Source organism: Heloderma suspectum, chromosome 2, assembly GCF_057233095.1.
Source record: "Heloderma suspectum isolate Gila_16-S chromosome 2, 16-S_ref, whole genome shotgun sequence".
Taxonomy (NCBI): Eukaryota; Metazoa; Chordata; class Lepidosauria; order Squamata; family Helodermatidae; genus Heloderma; species Heloderma suspectum.
The window spans coordinates 19,778,414-19,801,789 of NC_139459.1; the positions used below are offsets into that span (position 1 = coordinate 19,778,414).

Consider the following 23,376-nt stretch of genomic DNA (forward strand, 5'->3'; position numbering starts at 1 on the left):
CAGCGGACCACGTGTTTCTGAGTTCCACAGATTCTGTGGACTGCGGGACCATTTTTTTCCTAACTGGGGGGATTTGCACAAATTTGCACTTGCACCAATGCACATTTGTGCCAGTGCACACTTCTACGAATGTGAATGAGCATTAGCTCAAGTGCCAATTAGCACTAACGTGCATTAGCACAAGTGGAAAGAACTTCTGCATCCCTAAAAAAAAATGCCATTCCATAAGTGAGCAGATAATGGAGCAAAAGACAAATGACAATCTGCAAAACACAGACAGAATGGATTTAACAAAAATCCACACATCCCTAATCCAGCATCACATTTCGGGCCTTAGACATTCCAAATATTTCATCTTTTCCACAAGCATTACCAAAAAAGCAGATCTGAAGTCAACACGAAGGGGAAAAAAAATGATATTTACACAGTTAAAGGGCGATACAAAGCCTCTTGAACAGCTAACAAGTGTAAACAGAGTTCATTTAGAAAATCTGGCTCTAGCAACACCAGTAATTGCTAGCTTCAGATATAGCCTGTGTTTTTCTACATCAGCATTTAATATAGCTCATGATGCATACGGCAAAATGATATCAAACCAGATCTCTATACCTACCCTTATGTGGAAGTAAACTCTCATTTTGTTCATTTCTACTCTGCCAAATCTTCAACTCCCTGAAAAAGCTTGATTTGAGGGTCATATTAAACAACTTTTTAGGCTTGTAACTCAGCTAAACTATTGAAATCTGGTACCATTAAACAGACACTGAGACTTCTTTTTGTTTCCAAACACACTGCTGAAATTCTCAAGGTTCATTTATGTAGTAAATGGCCCTGAGTTAATGGGTAATTATATGCTGCCTTTTCAACACTATGGCCAATCACACAGAAGGTGGAATGCTGATTTGAGCAAATAATTCTCACGGGGGAGTTTGCCTGTTCCTGCAATAGAATTTTGTATGACCTTTAAAGGAGGCTGGCAACAAACAATATTTTGGGAAAGACAGTAAATGTCATTTCTCCAAAGCATTTTCCTTTGCAGTTACAAAGAGACATGGCCGGTAAGCCACAACACAATTTCATAGAGAGAAATTAGCATGAGAAAGTGAGAAGCAATTCCTTCTGTTCCAAAGTGGTCCTTAAAATATTCCATGGTGCTATTAGGAAGTGATGCATACCCAGCGAGTAGCTTTTTCAACTGGGAGATTTTACAAAATATATCCATTTGTCTTGCATTGAGCTTGCTGGTGGTGGGGGTGGGGGGATGCTTGTGGATGGATGGGAAACAGATCAGCTTGGCATATGGAACCCCCATTCATTTAGCCTTTCTGTTGCTTTCTGCCAGCACCCGATACGGAAGAGGTGGGAAGCAGCATGTCCACGTTGGAACGTTCACTTGCAGCCCGGAGAGCGACGCGGGCCAAGCTCATGATTCCAATGGACTCACAACCCAGCAATCCTTGTAAGTGAACTGCCTACAGAGTAATGTACACCATAATACCAGTTAGAACCAGTATTGTGTAGTAGTTAGAGTATTGGACTGGGACTCGAAAGATCCGGGTTCTAGTCCCCACTTGGCCATGAAGTTCACCAGGTGACTTTGGGCCAGTCCCTGACTCTCAGCCTAACCTACCTCACAGGGTTGTTGTGAGGATAAAACCGAGAGGAGGAGGAAGGGGAGGAGGAGGACCATGTAAGTGACCTTGGGTTCCTCACAAGTGGAAAAGAGGTGGGATATAAGTGCAATAATAATAAATTATTATTACTGCACTTGTATTGTGTTGTGTGACAGAATAATCAACTTTTAGTTTAATAGGTAAATATTTAAAGAACTGACTTTTCTCACATGATCCAGCCTGCCTACTCAGATCTTCGATGGAGGCCCTGTTCTGTGTCCCACTGCAGAGCAAAATGCAGCTGTTGGGTATGCAGGATGGGGCCTTTTTTGTTGTGGCCCCCAAGCTTTATTTGTTCTATTTCTATACCACCCAATAGCCAAAGTTCTCTGGGCAGTTTGCTAGCTTAAAGATATAAAATACAATAACTGTTTAACTGCCTACCTCAGGAGACCCATTTGGCCCCTGCCTTGTTGGCCTTTGAAATTAGTTCTCCTCCTTTTTCTGAGCTGGCTCTGTTATTAACTCTTTTTGTCAATCTGTTGCTACTGTTTCATTCATATTTTAATTGTTATGATTTTAACTTTCCTTGTTAGCCACCTTCAGATCCCACTTTGCTGGGAAAAAAATATTTCTGAGAAATAATAAATATTATGTTTCTTCAATGAGCATGAGCACAACGGCTTTTGACAGCTCCCAGTTCCAGGCTTGAGGGGGTCATCTTCATAGTGCCATCTGGAGGGTGCCCTGGTGAACTTACCTTGCACTGGTGCTCCTCTGATTGGCACCAGGCAGCCACCATTTTAATTTTCCACAATGCCAGGGAACGACACTATATTGGGGGCATTATGAGAAATTAAAATGATGGCTGCCTGGTGCTAAACACTGTAAAAAATAATGTAACTGGAGGACGCAGGGGAGGCATTGGCAGTGAGTCCTACTGCAGTGCTGGGGTCCAGACAACTGCCTGAGGATGCTGCATGGTGGATGCAGGCCTCATTGCTGCTGGTTATTATTTATAGAGACGTCACTCTCAAGACCTTTTGCTGTCTGAGGTGTATCAGAAAATGGTGCCCTTTCCCCTGCATGTCAAAGCTCATAGCACCCCAGGCAAGCCAAGTAATTTTGGCACCCAATGCAGAAAATCCCAGAAGTGCCTCTTTCTTGGCAGTAAAAATGAAACAACAACAACAATGAACTGAATAACTAACAATTTTTCATGACACTCAGAAATCAGCTGCATGAGGGAGCCACCTCACTCTGCCTAATGGTAGGCCTAGCTGTACGCCTAGGGTAGCCACTTGTGAATCACCCCAAAAGAGGACATACATTACCAGGAAAGAGGACATAATTTACATAAAATTTACATATGCTGATTTATGTTTATAGATCCCAATTTAGAAATCATTATTATAATTTAAATAAAAATACAGTACATCCCTGCATCGCATAGAAGACCAGAAGACCAGGTGACCTGTGTGCCTTGATCAGCCTGCTGTTCAGGTGCTGTTGACAGGTAACTTCAAGGCCCAACTTTCCTTCCAGTGCTTATCTCTAAACCAGACTTGGACTGGGCAGCCTTTCAAATAGAGGACACCTTCGAAATAGAGGACAGTCCTCTGGCAGCCCTTCAAATAAAGGACTGTCCTCTGTAAAATAGGACACCTGGCTACCCTACACACTCCACATGCTTAGGAAGCTGTTGGAATGAAACCTTTCACACCTAGAAATTGTGAAAGGAGACTGGCCCTGGGCGCGGAAGGTTTAACAGTGTGCTGTTTGCTTTGGGGGGAATGGAAGCTGCTTTAAAGATGAGTGTGACAAAATCACAATGCTTGCCATGTGGAGTCTATATTAATGTTTATATGTGTTTGTTGTGTTAGATAGAACCCAGGAAAGTTAGGGTTAACTGTTTGGGCGTGAGTGAGTGAGTGAGTGAAAAGTGCAAGGGGTGTGTGCATGGAGACTGAGTTTATATAAGGCGAGGACAGACAGTTGGTTAGATAGGGCTTGGAGATAGTGATGGAGATAGGGTTTAGAGACAGGGGAGACAGGTCCTTCGAGTTTGATGAAGCTACATATGGATACTGGGGTTTGTGGGAATAGGAGTTAGAAGGGGTAGAGTAGGCAGGGTAAGGCTGAGAACTGAGTGATTAATTATATGAGATAATATCTCTTGTATAAAATTATTAAAATACACTTTAATTTGTTTGTTTTTAAATTATAAAGTCCCAAATCTTGTTCATCTTCCTGCACTACCAATAGTGTTCCTGGGTAGTTCTCCTGGTTGGGTAAAGGGAACCAATTAGGCACACTCTTTTACCTGGTGAATTTAGGGGCTGAAGCTTGTGGGACAGTGAGGACAGCTGTCACAAAGCGGAGGCAGATGGACCTGAGGGAGGGTTATGTCACAAGGAGCAACATCTGTCTAGGTGCTTGCCTGCTCCATCCTGCTAAACCTTTGTAAATAAAAAGATGCTACAAATGCATCCATACTCTCTCCTCACAAGAAAACTGACTCTAGAGTAGCTACCCCTATCATTTCCTTCTGCTTACATATGAAGGTATATATTACATATTCTGCTTACATACAAAGGTCCACAAAGGTCCGCATAGTTAAAGCAATGGTATTCCCTGTAAAAACCTATGGCTGCAAGAGCTGGACCATAAGGAAGGCTGAGCGAAGGAAAATAGATGCTTTTGAACTGTGGTGCTGGAGGAAAATTCTGAGAGTGCCTTGGACTGCAAGAAGATCAAATCAGTCCATACTCCAGGAAATAAAGCCAGACTGCTCACTTGAGGGAAGGATATTAAAGGCAAAACTAAACTACTTTGGCCACATCATGAGAAGACAGGATACCCTGGAGAAGATGCTGATGCTAGGGAAAGTGGAGGGCCAAAGGAAGAGGGGCCGACCAAGGGCAAGGTGGATGGATGATATTCTGGAGGTGACAGACTCAACCTTGGGGGAGCTGGGGGTGACAACGGCCGACAGGAAGCTCTGGCGTGGGCTGGTCCATGAAGTCACGAAGAGTCGGAAGCAACTGACCGAATAAACAACAACACATATGAAGAGAGTTGCACGAAATTCAAATCCACGGTTTGCGCAGGCCAGACTTCTGGCAACAGTTCATATACGCAGGTCTAATGTAAACAAATCATAGGGCAGTAAATAGAGATGGTGAGATCACGTACCTGAATAAGCAACAACAACAGTAATTTGGATTACATGTCAGCAGCAGATCATTTTAATCAGAGCATAATTATTAGAAGCTAATAAGGATGTAATTGGCTTCTGAGCTACGGGCAGACAGAGAGCTCTTCTACACATTGCATCGGATAAGTTTATAGAATCCTGGATGGTGCTTCTTCAGACTGCAGGTTAAAGTTGATGTTTTTCTAAAACAAACAAACCCCAATACCCTGCACATTATTTTTAAAATATTTATATTCAGCCCGTTATAAGAAGAGCCCTACTGGATCAGACCAAAGGTCTGTTTAGTAGCATGTCCTCCCACAGTAGCCAACCAGGTGCCTATGGGAAGCCCACCAGCAGCAATAGGAGTGCAATAGCACCAGACCATTCATTTCCCCCAGCAACTGGCATTGAGAGGCATTCTACCTGTGAACATGAGCTATGACTCACTGGGGACAATTTTGTTCAGTTTGCATTTTGATACCAACTTACCAAATTTACACTTTCCAAATCAGTACATGAACCAGCAGAATGCAGTTATCCTGAGGTATTCACACTTCTCCAGCTGTTGTGATGCAGTTCTCAGAGCAACAAATAATCATAGAAAAAGTGATATATTAGGGGACAGTGCACACAAAAATGCATATATTCGTGAAAGAAATGTATCCCCCCCCCTGCAAAAAAAAAGTATTATATAAAGACTGCTTGCAAAAAATGGGTATATTAGGCAAAAGTGCATACAAATTTATTTGTGGACTTCTTAAAAAAACAAACAAACAAGAAACGTGCAGAAATGGGAAAGAATTAACTGAAGGCTGCAAAAATGAGAAAGTGACAGAAATCAAAACTGAGGGATTTGTCCATCCCTACCCCTAGTAATATCCATTGATAGACTGATCCCACATGAATACCCTTTAAAAAATGTCTAAACTAGTGGCTATCACTATGCTCATGGCAATGGGTTCCCTAAGTTCATTATGCATTGTGTAAAGAAATACCATTTTTGTGTGTATGTGTCTATCCTGGATTTCTTTCACAACATAAAGTAAAAATGCATTACTGATAGCAATAAAAATACACAGTCTAAAAACTGAATAAAGTTTAAACAGCAACAACAAATGCTGGTTGTAGGACTGGGGGAATGCTGGGAGTTGTAGGACTTTCTCCTGTCTAAACATGCATAAGATTGCACCCTAAATCCCTTCGAAAACAACAGCATTCTCAGTTGACATCTAAATGCCATCAAAGGGGACACCTGGGAGATGGGCTGGGGAGGGGGTTCACACACTGGGGCTTCCGCTCTTGCAGTGAGACTTTCCTGTCCTCTCCTCCCCCCCCACAGCCCCCTACATAGCCCAAATCTTTTCTAGAGGGTCCCACAACCCACTGGAGCAGATTTGGGGGTGCTTGGGGGACTTCAAAGAGAATAGGAAATGTGTTTTGCCAGTGGTTCCCTTCTACTGGCAGAATAACATCATTTGATACATAAAACCCATAATTTGGATCTGCTTTGAAAAAAAAAGCCCATATCTGGTAAAATTGAAATATATGACATAGTGCTGTGCCGAAAATTCCTCCCACATTTTTTTCAACCATTCTCATTCAATTCGATAGAACAGAAATTCCTTCAAAAAGAAATCCAAAGAAGGAGACATTCTCATGGGTTGGGTTTGGGGTTCTTGTGCTTACCTTACTTCCGGGTGGGTGCATGAGTGTCCTGTCTGTCATTGTACAATAATCTCTGTGGCGGACTGTAGCCTCCTTGGCTTCCCACATTCCAGTGAAAGCCGTCATGAGGCAATTCCTCCCATGGGGATTTTTCAGTTCAGAAATTGCAGGTGGCCTGGGAGTCTGCAGAGCAATGGAAAGATGTGTAATAGAGAGAGAGAAAACACACAGCACCCTCAGCCACCTTGCAGTGATGAGGTAAGCTCAACACCCCCTCCCCCACAAATCAAAATTCCCCCTCAGAAAAGTGGAAGCCTCCCCACAGTTGATGCTGTTGCCACTTGCAGAAGCAGGGCAGTAAACCAAAAACCCTTAGGAAAAAAGAAAGAACCTGTGCTACAACCCCTGCCAATAGTGAGCCCTATCTATGAGAAACTGTTGGAGAATTTCTCCTCCCCTGGGAGAAATTTGGTGAAATCGTCCCCTCAGTTTCTCTGCCCACAAATAGGCAGGAGAATTTTGAGAGGCCATTTGTGCACAACTCAATGTGTTTTTAGGCAATGAATCTTGTTTTTGAACTTTTGATATGCTCCTTCCATCTTCAGAAGTTATCTGATGGAGGTGACAGGCAGTTTGCTTCCTAGTGCCATCAGTCTCCAGAACTCCTTTCCAAGGGAGGCCAGTCTGGCCAGCTCCCTCCAAGCATTTAGATTTAGAAAAGTGATCAAGACCTTTTTTTATGTTGCCTGGAAGTTTTACCATCACCTAAACCAACGTCACTGTGTTTGTTTTGTCCTCACTGTATTTTTTAAAAAATGTTGTTACTATTGTTATATTTGAAATGGATATTTTTTAATTGTGGATGTTATCTTTGAATTGTTAATTACATTTTGGAGTTGCTTAGGGAAGTTTTCAGATGAGAAATGGGATGGCGGTATAGAAATAAATACATGAGCAACTCTCAAAACTTCAGCATAAACTGTGTTCTATGTATGTTCTGCAGATTATCCAAAATCATTATAGATACATAAAACAGAATGTAATAAATAGAATAGAACTTTTGTTTATTATGATGATTATATGAAGATTATACTTATCAATAGTAGGCAAACTACTAGTTTGTATTGGCCATAATTACTGTGGCTGTACCCCTTCATGGATCACTGCCTTGTTGTGGTGAAGGGGCTTGCATAACTCAGTGAAGCCGTAAGCTATGCCGTGCAGGGCCACCCAAGATGGACAGGTCATGGTGGAGAGTTCTGACAAAATTTGGTCCACTGGAGAAGCAAAAGGCAACCCACTCCAGTATCCTTGCCAAGAAAACCCCATGGAACGTATCACAAGGCTAAAAGATATGATGCCGGAAGATGAGCCCCTCAGGTCAGAAGGTTCCAATATACTACTGGGGAAGAGCAGAGGGAATTTCCAAGTAGCGCCAGAAAGAGTGAAGCGGCTGGGCCAAAGCCAAAAGGACACTCAGCTGTGGATGTGCCTGGTGGTGAAAAGAAAATCCGATGCTGTAAGGAACAATATTGTTTAGGAACCTGGAATGTCAGATCATTGAATCAAGGTAAGCTGGAGGTGGTCAAACATGAGATGGCAAGATTGAACATTGACATCTTTGGAATCAGTGAACTAAAATGGACAAGCATGGATGAATTTAATTCAGGTGACCATTATATCTACTACTGTGGGCAAGAATCCCTGAGAAGAAATGGAGTAGCACTCATAGTCAACAAAAGGGTGGAAAAAGCAGTACTGGGGTACAATCTCAAAAAAGATAGAATGATCTCAGTACGAAGCCAAGGCAAACCATTCAACATCACAGTAATTCAAGTCTATGCCCCAACCCCTGAGGCCAAAGAAACTGAGGTTGATCAGTTCTATGAAGACCTACAACACCTTCTAGAACTAACACCAAAAAAAGATGTCCTTTTCATCACAGGGGATTGGAATGCTAAAGTAGGAAGTCAAGAAATCACCGGGATAGCAGGCAAGCGTGGCCTTGGTGTTCAAAATGAAGCAGGACAAAGGCTAATAGAGTTTTGCCAAGAGAACATGCTGATCATAGCAAACACTTTTTTCCAACAGCACAAGAGGCGACTGTACACATGGACATCACCAGATGGTCAATATCAAGATCAGATTGATTATGTCCTTTGCAGCCAAAGATGGAGAAGCTCTATACAGGCAGTAAAAACAAGACCTGGAGCTGACTGTGGCTCAGATCATGAGCTTCTTGTTGCAAAATTTCAGCTTAAATTGAAGAACGTAGGGAAAACCACTAAACCATTCAGGTATGACCTAAATCATATCCCTTATGAATACACAGTGGAGGTGAGGAATAGATTTAAGGGATTAGACCAGATAGACAGAGTGCCTGAGGAACTATGGACGGTGGTCTGTAACATCATTCAGGAGGCAGCAAATAAATTCATCCCAAAGAAAAAGAAATGCAAGAAAGCCAAGTGGCTGTCTGATGAGGCTTTACAAGTAGCTGAGGAAAGAAAGGAAGTGAAAAGCAAGGGAGAAAGGGGAAGATATATTCAACTGAATGCAGAGTTCCAGAGAATAGCAAGGAGAGACAAGAAGGCCTTCTTAAATGAACAATGCAAAGAAATCAAGGAAAACAACAGAATGGGAAAGACTAGAGATCTTTTCAAGAAAATCAGAGATCTCAAGGGAACGTTTTGTGCAAAGATGGGCATGATAAAGGACAAAGAAGGCCAGGACATTACAGAAGCAGATGAGATTAAGAAGAGGTGGAAAGAATACACAGAAGAACTATACAGGAAAGATCTGAATGTCCATGATAGCCATGTAGTGCGGTCACTGAACTTGAGCCGGACATCCTAGAGAGTGAAGTCAAGTGGGCCTTAGGAATCATTAGTAACAACAAAGCTAGTGGAGATGACAGTATTCCAGCTGAGCTATTTAAAATCCTTAAAGCTGATGCTGTTAAAGTGCTGCACTCAATATGCCAACAAATTTGGAACACTCAACAGTGGCCACAAGACTGGAAAAGGTCAGTTTACATTCCAATTCCAAAGAAGGGAAATGCCAAAGAGTGTTCAAACTACTGTACAATTGTGCTCATTTCACATGCCAGCAAGGTTATGCTCAAAATCCTACAAGCTAGGCTTCAGCAGTATGTGAACCGAGAACTACCGGAAGTACAAGAAGGGTTTTGAAGAGGCAGAGGAACTAGAGATCAAAGCGCCAACATTCGCTGGATCATGGAGAAAGCAAGAGAATTCCAGAAAAACGTCTATTTCTGCTTCATTGAGTACACTAAAGCCTTTGATTGTGTGGATCACAACAAACTGTGGCTAATTCTAAAAGAGATAGGAGTACCAGACCACCTTACCTGTCTCCTGAGAAACCTGTACAAGGGACAAGAAGCAACAGTCAGAACCAGACATGGAACAACCGATTGGTTCAAAATTGGGAAAGGAGTACGACAAGGCTGCATATTGTCGCCCTGCTTATTTAACTTATACGCAGAGTACATCATGAGAAATGCTGGGTTGGATGAATCACTGGTCAGAATTGAGATTGCCGGGATAGAATTATCAACAACCTCAGATACACAGATACCACCCTAATGGCAGAAAGTGAAGAGGATCTCAAGAGCCTCTTGTTGAGGGTGAAAGAGGAGAGTGCAAAAGCTGGTTTGAAACTCAACATTAAAAAAACGAAGATCATGGCATCTGGCCCCATCACTTCCTGGCATATAGAAGGGGAAGAAATGGAAGCAGTGACAGATTTTACTTTCTTGGGCTCCAAGATCACCGCAGACGGTGACTGTAGCCATGAAATTAAAAGACGCTTGCTCCTTGGGAGGAAAGTTATGGCAAACCTAGACAGCATAGTCAGAAGCAGAGACATCACTTTGCTGAGGAAGGTCCGTATAACCAAAGCTATGGTTTTCCCAGTAGTAACATATGGCTGTGAGAGCTGGACTATAAGGAAGGCTGAGTGCTGAAGAACTGATGCTTTCGAACTGTGGTGCTAGAGAAGACTCTTACGAGTCCCCTGGACTGCAAGTAAGTCAAATCTGTCAATCCTAAAGGAAATCAGCCCTGAGTGCTCACTGAAAGGACAGATACTGAAACTGAAGCTCAAATGTTTTGGCCACCTAATGTGAAGAGAAAACTCCCTGGAAAAGACCCTGATGCTGGGAAAGATTGAAGGCAAAAGGAGAAAGGGACGGCAGAGGATGAGATGGCTAGATAGCATCACCGATGCAATGAATATGAACTTGAGCACACTCCGGGAGAGATCGGAGGACAGGAAGGCCTGGTGTGCTATGGTCCATGGGGTCACGAAGAGTCAGACACGACTTAACGACTGAACAACAACTGTGGCTGTAAGGGTTAGTTATAATGCGGGTTGCAATAAAATTGATGATGATAAAATTGATGACTCTTGGAACTCCTGAGTGTTATATATTCACAATAAACTCCTTTAGTATAATGCTTGTTCAAGGAACAGGATAATCAAAATGGATTCACATACCCAGTCCTTCATCCTTCTCTCCAATCTGGTTCTATGGTGTCCGTTAGGAATCTGCTACTCCAATTTTGACAGACCAGCATAGGCAATTCAGGAAAAGAAATTAAGCTTGATAGCTCTGGGGTTGCGGTTGTTTTTTTAAAGAACATTAATTTCATGCTTTAATTTTGCCTCTCTGCAATACCCATTGATTTGACAGCATTTGGGCATCCTCCAATTACTCATTGCCATTAAATCATGGCTTGCTCTTAATTTGGAGGTCTTTTAAAACTTGCAATAAACATGAATTGATCAGCTTTTATAATAGATAGCATCAGCTTCATTTGTGATTTAATCCATCATGTGTCTCTTTTCTTTTAAACAGTCGATTTTTAATGAATTGAATAGTTTAACTTTGCTTCCTGCAAGCGGCCAGCAGTGCTGGAGTCTCCAAGCCTGTGAACAAGGCTCTGTCGAACATCTCCCGCCACCCCTCGAAAAACACACCCTTCTCACTGACAGCCACAATATTCATCCATTTCCTTCCCTCTGAACTAATTCTAGGCACTAATGCAGCCTTCTTCAATCTGGCATTTTTCAGATGTTTTGGGCTACAGCTCCCATAATTCCCCAGCCAGTTTTGGAGTTGTAGTTGTGTAGATACCAGAAGGATACATGGCACTAAAGCTGATTCATTCCTCTTTCGTTACAGCTGTAGTCAGTGCCATTCCGGTGCCAACACTAGAAAGTGCTCAGTATCCAGGAATCCTCCCCTCGCCTACATGTGGATACCCACACCCTCAGTTCACTCTCCGACCTGTGCCGTTCCCAGCCCTCTCAGTTGATCGGACTTTTGGAACAGGAAGAAGTAAGTAGAGTGACCTGTCTTCTCTTTTTGCAAGCTTCCATATGCTGAAGTAAGTGTGCAAAATATTATTAAAATATATCAAACTGATATCCTGGTAACTTTGCATTTTAAGGAGAAATGTCTCCTAACACACAAGACTGATCTAAATTGGGTGAGCATGAGGAGGGAATGGAGTTGCCCAATGAAGTGTTTTATAATGAAAACACATGAAAAGGTTATTGCTAGGGATGGCACGGATGCCCAACTGGGTCTGGTAGTCTGTCAGGCTCCTCCCTGCCTGCACCCCCAGACCATGCCTGCGAAGCCCCTGGCCTCTCTTGCTCCCACACGCATTCACCCAGACCTGTCCATGAGTGCCTGCCATTTTGCCAAGTTTTCTTTTATGAAAAAGGAGCTAATTAAAAATGTGCATAATTAAATATGCTCTCATTCGGCCTGGGAAAGCTTGATCTATACAATATTAGAGGCATTATGCCTCTAATTCTGTGTAGATCAAGCTTTCCCAGTCCAAATGTGTGCATATTTAAACATGTACGTTTTTAATTAGCGCTTTTTTCATTAAAAAAAAAAAAACCCTCAGCAAAACGGCGGGCACTCTTGGACAGGACCCAGGGTGAGTACAGGTGGATTGCCAAGCCTGTGGGGGCTCGAGTGCAGGTCCAGGGGGGCTCAAGTGGTGGCGGTGCTTCAGTGAGCCCCCTCTGATACCAGGCGGGGGGTGGGTTCTCACATCCCTAGTTATTTCCATTGGGTCCATTTAGAATTCATCCATCCTCACCCCTCTACATCCCTTCCTACCAACAGCATAGATGTGTGTTTTGTGGCAAATTCCCAACTGCAGTTACATCCTGTTTTCCTACCAGGCATGTTGACAACACCACTGAGGAAGCACTTTGGAAATCCAGCCTTCCTCTTGCTCCTTGGCATCACCAGCATATAATCACTTCTGTCACTGTGTTGTTTTTGCTGACAGTTTATTCCTGAGCAGTTACAGTGATTGTGAGCATTCCCTGACATCACCGCACTTCAGGCAAGGGCTAAGAAGGCACATTTCAATGCACCAGTGCCAAAGGCCTTCCAGCTCTGACTTTCAGACTTCCATGGTTTCACAGCAGCTGAGCTAGTGGCTAGAGAGCACCTGAGGCTATGTTATGTATATGGTTTCTTCCAGCTTTTGCCAGTATTTTTCTTAAGCTCCTGTGATTGGAAAAATGACTACATGCTCTGGATTTAAATTCAAGCCTCAATGTATGTGGCTGTGCCCTAAAGCAACATTCACAATAGGACTGCCTCCACACATCGAAAGGCACCTTCCCTGGCCCCACACCTGCATGCACATTAGGGATGTCAGAGAATTCCACCATGGATCTCGGTGAAGCCGAATGCCACTGCATTCGGCCCCCCGAACTCCATGGCAGAATGGTCTGCCACCCCCCCGCCACCCCGCAGATCCCACCTGGGATGAGACTTACCTGTGGCAGACCTTCCGGGCGGCGGCGGCTCCGGTGGCAGCGGCGGCAGCAGCTGGTCTTCTGACCAGCTGCCGCCACTGCCATTTCCAGGCTTGTAAAAAAAAAAAAAAGATGTGATAGGCAATGTGAAGATTTACATAGCCTATCATGGATAGGTTTTTTAAAAAAACACGACGTGATAGGCTACATAAATCTTTACGTAGTCTATCATGGCTGGGTGGGTTAAAAAAATAAATAAAACCGTGTACGCAAATGGCGGCGGCTACGGCCGCTGCCATTTGCATTCCTTATTTTTTCTGTCTTAATCTACGTAAATATTTACATAGACTATGATGGCGAAAATAAAGGGGAACACAAATAGCGTAGCGGGTGCTATTTGCATCCCTTTTTGATTCACCATTTTAGCCCACGTAAATATTTACATAGGCTAAAACGTCATTTTAAAATGTCGACATTTTAGCCTACATAAATATTTACGTAGGCTAAAATGGTGAATCAAAAAGGGACGCAAATAGCGCCCGCTACGCTATTTGCGTTCCCCTTTATTTTCGCCATCATAGTCTACGTAAATATTTATGTAGATTAAGTTGGCAAAAATAAGGAACGCAAATGGCGGCGGCTATAGCCATTTTTTGTTTGTTTGTTTGTTTTAGGGATGGACGAAAGGGACTTACCTGGTCCCGCAGCTTGCTTCGCGGTGGGGGGGAGGCACGTCAGTTCTCCCCCCGAAGTTCAGGCGATGGGGGGGAGGCGCCCCGCCTCGCCCGGCCGAAATTCAGGCCAGGGTGGAGGCGCCCCATCCCTCGCCACCGAAATTCAGGCTGGGGAGGAGCGCCCCATCTACCTGGCCGCGAAAAAAAAAATAAAGTAAAAAAAACCACACACACCCCCGTGATAGGCTACGTAACGATTTATGTAGCCTATCATGGCTAGATTTCCAAAGTCAGCTGTGATAGGCTATTTAAATCCTCACGTAGCCTATCACGGGTGACTTTGAAAAAAAAAAAGTGCGCACGCAAATGGCGGCGCCCATGGTGCGCCGCCATTTGCGTTCCTTAGTTTGGCACCTCTAGTCTACGTAAAGATTTACGTAGACTATGGCGAAAATAAGGGAACGCTATTTGCGTTGCCCTTATTTTCGCCGTAGTCTACGTAAATCTTTACGTAGACTAGACGTGCCAAACTAAGGAACGCAAATGGCTCCACTCACTCCTCCACATGTAGTCTCAGCATGTGGAGGCAAATATAAGCATAGGCCTACTGTAGCAGAAAAGGTGGGTCAAAGATCGGTTATAAATTCTCTGCATCATGGTCAAATTTTCATCATCATGTGTTCCCATCTACCCATAGTTGATAATGCTAGAATTAGGTTGGCCCAAGGCAGGAGGCAGCAACACTGAGCACTAATTATCAATAGCCTTGACTGGTACACTAGTGGGGACTTGTTCAGAACATTACATTCTCTCTTCCCATATGCGAGGGGCCTCTATGGTTTAGTCATCAAGAAAATCTCAATGTTTAGCCTTGCTGCCATAACCTTTGTTGTTATTATTGTTGCTGCCGGTGGTATCCCAGGTATTTTCCATCCTCCAACTGTCAGTATTCAAGTCGACAGTGGGTGGGATGTCTACAGTGAGGGACAGTAGAGGCTGGTGGATCCGGTTTTGATGGGGCTGTGAATCCATTCTGGGTTTCAATCAGAAGCAGCCAGACCTCGAAGAGGAGCTATCCGAAGTGCTGAACCTTGAACCAGACAGACCTCAAAAAGGAGATATCCAAGGTGCTGGACTTTGAACCAGCCTGGCCTTGAAACATAGCTACCCAAGGTGCTGAACCTTGAACCACCCAGACTTTGAAAAGGAGCTATCCAAGGTGCCAAACCTATTTTGGAGAAAGGGTTCATCACCTCAGATAGCTCCTTTAGAGTTCTGGCTGACTGAAACCCCAAATGGATTCACAGTCCCACCAAAATCGGAGCCACCAGCCTCCACTGGTGGGGGACCTGTCATGTTGCGAGGGGTGGTTGGTTGAGTAGAGAACTGCAGGGAGACTGGCCATGTCAGCCAAGGAAGCCTAGAGAAGGGGTGTTGAACCTCAGGCCAGTGTGTCAAATCCAGCCCACCTGGGGTCCCAATCCGGCTTTCCAGGGTTCCCAGATGGGCACACCTCTTTCCCTTGGCCCACACTCTTTCCCCCTGGCCACTAATCATTTGGTGGCTATCCAGCTTTTGCACAGTTTTCCTTTCTAAATGCCTCTTCTAAGGCTTAATTACTGGCTGTAGGAGCTGTAAGCTAAAATATCCTGAGGGGTTTGGGGAGAGTATTCTTTGGTATTTTGGCCCTTTTTGCCTTCAGTCCCACCCGGTGCTGGAATGTGTCTCACAAGTAGGGATGTACGAAAGTCACTAATTCAGCTGGCTCTGCTCCGTGGAGATTCTGCAGAGCTGCCGGCCGGGGCCGCCCGCAGCCAGACATCCAGCCACTGGGGAGGCTGCAGGGGAAAAAAAAACAATAGCATACACAAATGGCGGCAGCTACGGTGGCCACCATTTGCATTCCCTTTTTTTTGCTGTTTTAGCCTACGTAAATATTTACATAAGCTATTACAGCAGGGGGGGGAGGAACGCAAATAGCGCCCACTACGCTATTTGCGTTCCCCTTTTTTTCACCGTAATAGCTTATGTAAATATTTATATAGGCTAAAACAGCGAAAAAAAGGGAATGCAAATGGCGGCCGCCATAGCCACCGCCATTTGTGTATGCTGTTTTTTGTTTTTTTGTTTTTTTTAGCTTTCTGTGATAGGCTATGTAAATACTTATGTAGCCTATCACGGCCTCCATAGGGACGCAAATGACGTCCTAGCGTTAGCCATGATAGGCTACGTAATTATTTACATAGCCTATCACAGCTATGATGAGGAATCGAATGGCGGCTGCAGCACGGCCGCCATTCGCAAGTCAGTGCGGACGGCAGCAGGTAAGTGCTCCGTTTCACGTGCCTTTCTTGGGGCGGGGGGGCGGGGGCTTCGTTCTGCCATGGATTTCGGGGGGCCGAATGCACTGGCATTCGGCCTCACCGAGATCCGTAGGGGAATTCTCTGACATCCCTACTCGCAAGACCTTCTTCAGAATTGGAGTTGGCCCTCGGCTGAAAGGGGTTCAAGTCCCATGGCCTAGAGGAACTTGGCTAGTCATATTAGTTCCTGATCCCTGTAAGCCTTCTCAGTCATTCTTCCTATCTGGTCTGACTGGCTTTTGTTGCCTTCTCTGCCTTGCCTTGCCTTTGCTTTACTTTCCCTCTCACTTTACCTTGCCTGACCTTTGATTGGGTCTGACATTTGCCCCTTCTCCAACTAGCTCAGCAAAAGATGGCTAGGGAGAGTTTTGTAAAAGCATTGAGAGTGGTTCTGGCCCAAGTTCTGTCTGCTGGAGTAGGAACAGTGCAACTTAACATTCTCATTCATCTGTGACTGATTACGATCCTTGCCTTGTTTACCTTCACAGCAGTCCAAGGAAGGCTAGCTCTGTCACCTCCCATTTGACAGACAGGAAACTGAGGCTGAGAGAGAGGTTGCTCTCAAGATGACACTTTCTGGTTGTTGCCACCAGGTGCCTGGTATCTGTACTAATACTCCTTGAGCTGTCAAAGCAAGATATGTTCATAAGCAACCAGATGAAAACATTGTACTTTGTGCGTATTACCACTGACATGTAACAAACTAGCCAAGCGGTTGCTTTTCTTTTTTATTATCCTCATGCTTGGTTAGCTCTTCATTCGAGAGCCTCAGAAGGGCTCACACAGAGTTTTGAACACAGTATGTGAACTTTTCACTGGGCTTTTTCCTGCCATCACCTAACAGAGAGAGCGGTCCCCTCCCATCCCCTATTCCCTGCCAATAACAGTAAAATGTGTGTGTATGGAGCCAGGGGTGGGGGTATTAACAACTGAAAGGCTTGTTCTGAAAATAAATGACATTATTGCTTTAAAATCTTTCCAACATTCAAAATTCCTATAGGAATGATGGATAATAAATACCACTTTAGTTTGATTTCGAAGTGAGACTGGACGTGTAAAATAAATGTACCTGTTCTGTAAACTGGGTAACTACTAGTCACTACACATGCAGCATTAGCTCTCTGAAGAGCCATGGCCCAGGTATACGCTACACTGGTGTGGCTAATGCTGCCTGCACAGGAACCAGTGGCCCAGTTTAAACATGGTGCTGGCTTTGTGGAACCATTCAAGGACACATTTACTCTATCCATCCCATGACACATGGTAAGACTTATTTTTAAGGTGAACCTCAATCCAGGGCAGGATGGAGAGTTGATTGTGAATGTGATTTGCACTGAATCAGAACTGGCATCAGTATGTAGGTCTTAGCTCTCCCTCCAAACTCTGTCAAAGGGCTGAACTTAGTGCTAGAAGTAGGTTGTTTGCATGAAAAAAGTCACAGATCTGATCCCTGGCACCACCAGGTAGAAAGATTTTCAGCAGGGATGGCTGAACCTGTTAGTTTCAGTTTCTCTCTTATTTGATTTTTTTTTTTAATCTCAAGTTCTTCCTATCCTGAATATTTGCAAATTTTCATACATTCTTATGAAAAACAAACTGAAATTAAATTCTCAGCCATCTGCACTGGCCCAGTTCAATAGGTACACCTATTCCCAACATGGACCATGCTGTTTCTCCTTGCCATGTAACTGTTAAAGCTGAGGAGTCCATCAGAAAGAAAAGAGGTGGCAACCCTCGTTCAGCACTAACGTGGTTGAATACACACAGGGATACAAACCAGTGTTATGCCAAAAATTTTGATTCTTCCATTTTTCTCATTTCATGGGGTGGGGGACAAAAGCTCTTGTGAAAGTGTCTAGGAGAGGTGAAAATTTCAGAGAATTTTCTCCTTGGGGAGGGGGACAGCGTTTCCGTATAACCTTTTTTAAGTATAGGCAATTCTTAAGGGGTCTTGTTTCTTTTTCTTTAATTATTATTATTAAAAAAAATACCCCCTGCACTTGTGGGAGCCCAGGACTCTTCTCCAGCACAGCAGGGTCTCCCAGGAGACCATGTGACCTCTCCCTCCCTCTCCAATAGGTGTTCAGGAAGAACTCCCAGCTGGAAAAGAGTCCTGGGCTCCTGCAAGTGAAGTGTGTGTGTGTGTGTGTATACACACACACACATACATACTATATATATATATATATATATACCCTCAAGAATCGCCTGCACTTAAAAAAATGTATGCCAAAACCCTGTCCCCCTCCCCAAGAAGAAAATTCTCCAAAATTCCCCCCCTCCCTGTGAAACAGGCAGAAAAAACAATGCCTCTTTCACAGGGAGAGAAAAAGTTCCCAAAAATAGGAGTCAGGATTTGGCACAGCATTAATACAAACCCAGATTTTTAAGAGCAAAGCACTCAAAGCCTTGGGCCTGGATGGAACAATCTATTGGTTTTGGTTTCTCCCACATTCATTAAAAAAAAATCTCAATTTGTTATGGTCCCAAATATGCAGAGCATTGAGAATTTAGGAAAATCTTTATCAAAGCCAAACTGAAACAAAGTTCTTACCCATCCTCAGTTCTCAGGTATCCAACATGAGTCAGAGTAACTAGTACTGAGCTGGACCCACCAATGCTCTGAAGGCAACTCCATAAGTTCATAAATAATATATTGGGACACCAGGTAAATGCACCAGTCTTTTTTAACTAAATCTAGGTAGATCCATGTCCCTATGTAGACAAGTACAAACTGTGCATTACAGTAACTTGTTTCAAAGTAACTGTCCCCATATTATTACATGACTGAACATACTATTGACTGGAAAAAGGCACCCTTCAAATTCATCATGTGCAATGACATTACGGACAGTGTAGCCATTCATTCTGCCAAATGGGCCATGCTTGAATCCCTTTTTTCTGTTCTTGAAACCCATTTCTAATGAACTAGAAAGGAGCCAATGCTGAAAAATCACCTTTAGAGAAAATGTTCCCACTCAGCCATCTGCTGAAAGAGAAACCAAAGAAAATGAGGGGGAAAGTCAGACTCCAGTCAGTGCCTGCCTCCCTTGGATGAGAAACCTGCCTGCCATTTTGACCACTGTCAAAGGGGCTGGTAGCAATCGACAAGAGTAAAAACTTTGTGTTGACTTGCCTGAGGAAACAAAAGTGCTTATCTTGTCAGAGTAATTTCACTCCATATATCTGGTTCGGCAGGGGATGGTGGCGGTATGGAGACGTCTAAACTGCATATTCCAGCTGGAGTTGGATTTGTTTCTCCTGCCCTACCCCAATTAAGGAGAAAGTGGTTGCAGCCTATGCAGGATTGCTTTGAATTTTCTGGAGGGGGAGGATCAAGGCCAGTCCAGTGCCCTGGGCAGTTGTTGCAGTCCTGAAGGGTGTATTCTCCGGTTTAAGGTGGAGACATCAAGTTCAAGTGGGACATGAACTTCATGGAGGATAAACTTCAGCAAGCATGACATGGAGTGCATCATCTCAAAAGAATATGGCCCAGTTGACCTTTAGCAGCTGACAACCAATAACACATAACAAGAAGTGGCTCCAGGTGGGAATGTGCATCCCCACAAAAAAAGTGCCTTTTCCGCAGTGGCCCCACATCTCTGGAATGTGATGCTATTGGGGCTTCACCAGGCCCCATCTTTGCAGGTTTTTAGGAAAGCCCTGAAAACTTACTTGTTTACTCTGGCCGTCCCCTGATTATGTTTTATCAGACTGGGTTGTAGCTGCAATTGTGTTGTAGAAGTTGTCTTATGATGGTGTTCATTGTACGCTGCACTGCTTCCATTTGTTCAATGGTTGAATGCTTCATTTTTTATTGCATTTGTAGCCCATTTCATGACTTTGATGCCCAGTTTTCATGCATGTTTTTTTCTATGCATGGCCCTGTCAAATATATTGAGAAATGTGCATGCATGGATCTGATCACTGATTCACAATAACTCACATGCACACTGCCTTTTGGATGGATTGGGTACATTTTCCCACATTTGTTTTTAATGTTAATGGAAGGGTCAGTATGTCAGCTTTGCAAAATGAATGGTTTATAATATTTGTTTCAACTGAGGAGTTATAATTGAGAAGATATCCTTGTTCACCCCCCTCAGCTTAGTGCCACCCCCCAAAGCCTAGCACCGCAGGCATTTGCTTGAGTCACCTGCTCCTAAATCCAGCTTTGTTTATATCTTGTTATTACTCTTCCTACTGCCCAGGTTGCATTTTATATCCTCAATTTCTCTTAAATTCTCAGTTCCTCCAGTGTTTTCATAAACTAACTTACCATTAAGATTTACTAGTCAGGTCTGCTTCCTCTAAATCCTGATAGAATTATCCCCTTGCTCTCTTCAGTCACATCAAAAAAAGTGTTTTACCTCATTAAGTCTTCAGGTGGCAAATCCAGGTGTGTGTGTGTCTGTTTGTGATATGAGGGTTTCCTTCCAAAGTCAACTTTCATTTTTAATCTTCACTTTCTGAGATTTTTGGAAACCTTTCAAGAAAGACAGTGCATGTTGAACACTCCAAAAGGTTGATTGCTACCCTTTGTAAAGAAGCCCTGATATCAGCCAAAGGATACTTAAATGTCACTGAAGGATATCAGCTCCTGAAACAGTAGGGGAGATGGAGTCAGTGGAGCTTAGTGAGACCTGTCTGTTCACTCTTGCCTATGCAAGCACATCCAGTACCTTGCCTTCTATATATCAATCTGGTACATGCTAGGGATGTATCAGAATTTTGTTTCAGTGCGCAAGTCATCAGAACTTGCCCTGTTTGCAATTCCAAATGTGAATAGGAGCATATTTTTCAAAACAAGTATGCATATTCCCAAACTTGCAATTGCATTCTAAAAACCCATTTTTAAAAAATTAAAAAAAAAAGTGCACTTCAAAATCTCAGTTTTTTAAAAATGCACATTTTCATGCATTAATCAATGAAGAGACAGTGCACACTTTTGCTGTTCGAACATACACTTTTGCTGTTCGAAGGAACATACACTTTTGCTGTTCGAAATGCACACTTTTCCCATTCAATTTCAAACAAAAAGAAAAAAACATTTTAATTTGTAAATTAAAATGAGATCAGGGCCAGTGGAGTTTCGAAGTGGAGTTTGGAGGATCTTGGTGAGCTCAAGCATCACTAGTTCTCCCATCCCTAGTTCCTGCTGAACTGGCTAACCTGGTTCTGGGCTGGACCACCTGAAATTGTAGATGGAGCTCACATAATTCTTCTATGAACCTGCTTGGTTACTAAGATCACCAGGGGGAGCCTTTCTGAAGACATCCTCTGCTGCAGGGGCCCACGTGTCATGCACACAGGCAAGGGCTTTCTCCTCTGTCACTCCAAACTCTGGAATTCCCTCCCTCTGGTGTTGCAACTGGTCCCCGCTCTCTTTGCATTCACAAAGGAGTGCATCTTTTTAACTTGGCTTTTTGCATTCCTACCACGGTTCTTAAGATTGTTTTTACTGCTTTGTTGTTTTTATTTCATATTTGGTTTTGAATTTTTTTTTACACCACTTTTGTGTACAGTGATGCAAACTAGTGCTGTGAAGTAGAAACTAGACCTTTCAATTCTTCCATTTTCAGCATTTCATGTGGGGGTGGGGGCGAAATGAAAACTCTGGCAAAAGAGCCTGGGAGAGGTGAGAATTTCAGATAATTTTCTCCTTGGGGAGGGGAAGGGTTTCCATGTACCTTTTTAAGTGTAGGCAATTTTTGAGGGGTCTTCTTTTTTTTAACACCCCCTGTGCTTGCAGGTGCCCAGGAGTAGGGATGTACGAAAGTTCCACCATGGATCTCATTCCGAAATCGGTGGTGGAATGGCCCACAACCCCCCCACCACCCCTGGGACGGGACTTACTTTGGGCGGATCTTCCTGGCAGCGGCGGCTCTGCCAGCGGCTCCAGCGGCGGTTCGGCGGCGGCGGCGGCTGCGGCGGCTGCGGCGGCCGGTCTTCCGACCGGCTGCTGCTGCCGCCATTTCCAGGTAAAAAAAAACAAAAAACAAAAAAATGTGATAGGCTACGTAAAGATTTACGTAGCCTATCATGGCTAGATTTTTAAAAAACACCGTGATAGGCTACGTAAATGTAGCGTCTACGCTATTTGCGTTCCCCTTATTTTCGCCGTCTTAGTCTACGTAAATGTTTACGTAGACTAAGACATGCCAAAATAAGGAACGCAAATGGCAGTGGCCATGGCCGCCGCCATTTGCGTACACGCAATTTTTTTTTGTTTTTTTAATCAGCCGTGATAGGCTACGTAAACATTTACGTAGCCTATCACGGCTGACTACAGGGATGCAAATGGCGGCGGCTACGGCCGCCACCATTTGCATCCCTGCTACCAGCGGCCGGATGTCCGGCTGCTGGCGGAGCCGGCCAGCGGCTCCGCAGAATTGCTGCAGAGCACAGCCAGCCGGCCAGGATTCCGGGGGGGGGGGAGGAACGGAGTGCCTCCCCCCCAGCGAGGATTCCGGGGGGAGGGACGGAACGCCTCCCCCCCCCACCATCAGCATAATCCCTGAAAGGTAAGTGATTTTCGTACATCCCTACCCAAGAGTCTTCTCCAGCCCAGTAGTTCTTTCTGAACTCCCAGGAGACCATGTGACCTTGCCCTCTCCAATAGGCATTCAGGAAGAACCCCCAGCTGGAGAAGAGTCCTGGGCTCCTGCAAATGCAGGGGGTGTGTTTTTGTTTGGTTTTTTTGTTTTTTGTTTTAAATTGGAAAGAAGACCCCCTCAAGAATCACCTACACCTAACAAAGGTATGTGGAAACCCTGTCCCCCTCTCTGCAAAAGAGGCAGAAAAAACAATGCCTGTTTCGCAGGGAGAGAAAAAGTTTCCCAAAACAGGGGCAGGACTCAGCACAGCACTAATGGAAACCAGGTTGGCATATTCTCCCAAATTTAGGTCCAAAATAAGGCACCCTTTTCCATTAACTAACCTGGCATTGATCAGCAGTACCCTCAAACTCGAAGGGACTTTAGCAATTCCCCAGCATTACCAAGGCTGGGAGGCAAGCCAGAAGGAGAAACAGCACATAGATGGCTTGG

The 23,376-nt window shown here is 44.0% G+C and overlaps 1 protein-coding gene across 1 annotated transcript in view; it reads left to right on the plus strand.

Moving 5' to 3' along the window:
* DCC (DCC netrin 1 receptor) overlaps nucleotides 1-23,376 on the plus strand; it is a 1,145,836-nt gene that overhangs the window by 1,070,311 nt on the left and 52,149 nt on the right. The window contains exons 29-30 of the mRNA XM_084829640.1: nucleotides 1,343-1,459; nucleotides 11,684-11,839. Coding sequence (XP_084685766.1) covers nucleotides 1,343-1,459; nucleotides 11,684-11,839 — 273 coding nt within the window. The remainder of the gene's footprint in view (nucleotides 1-1,342; nucleotides 1,460-11,683; nucleotides 11,840-23,376) is intronic.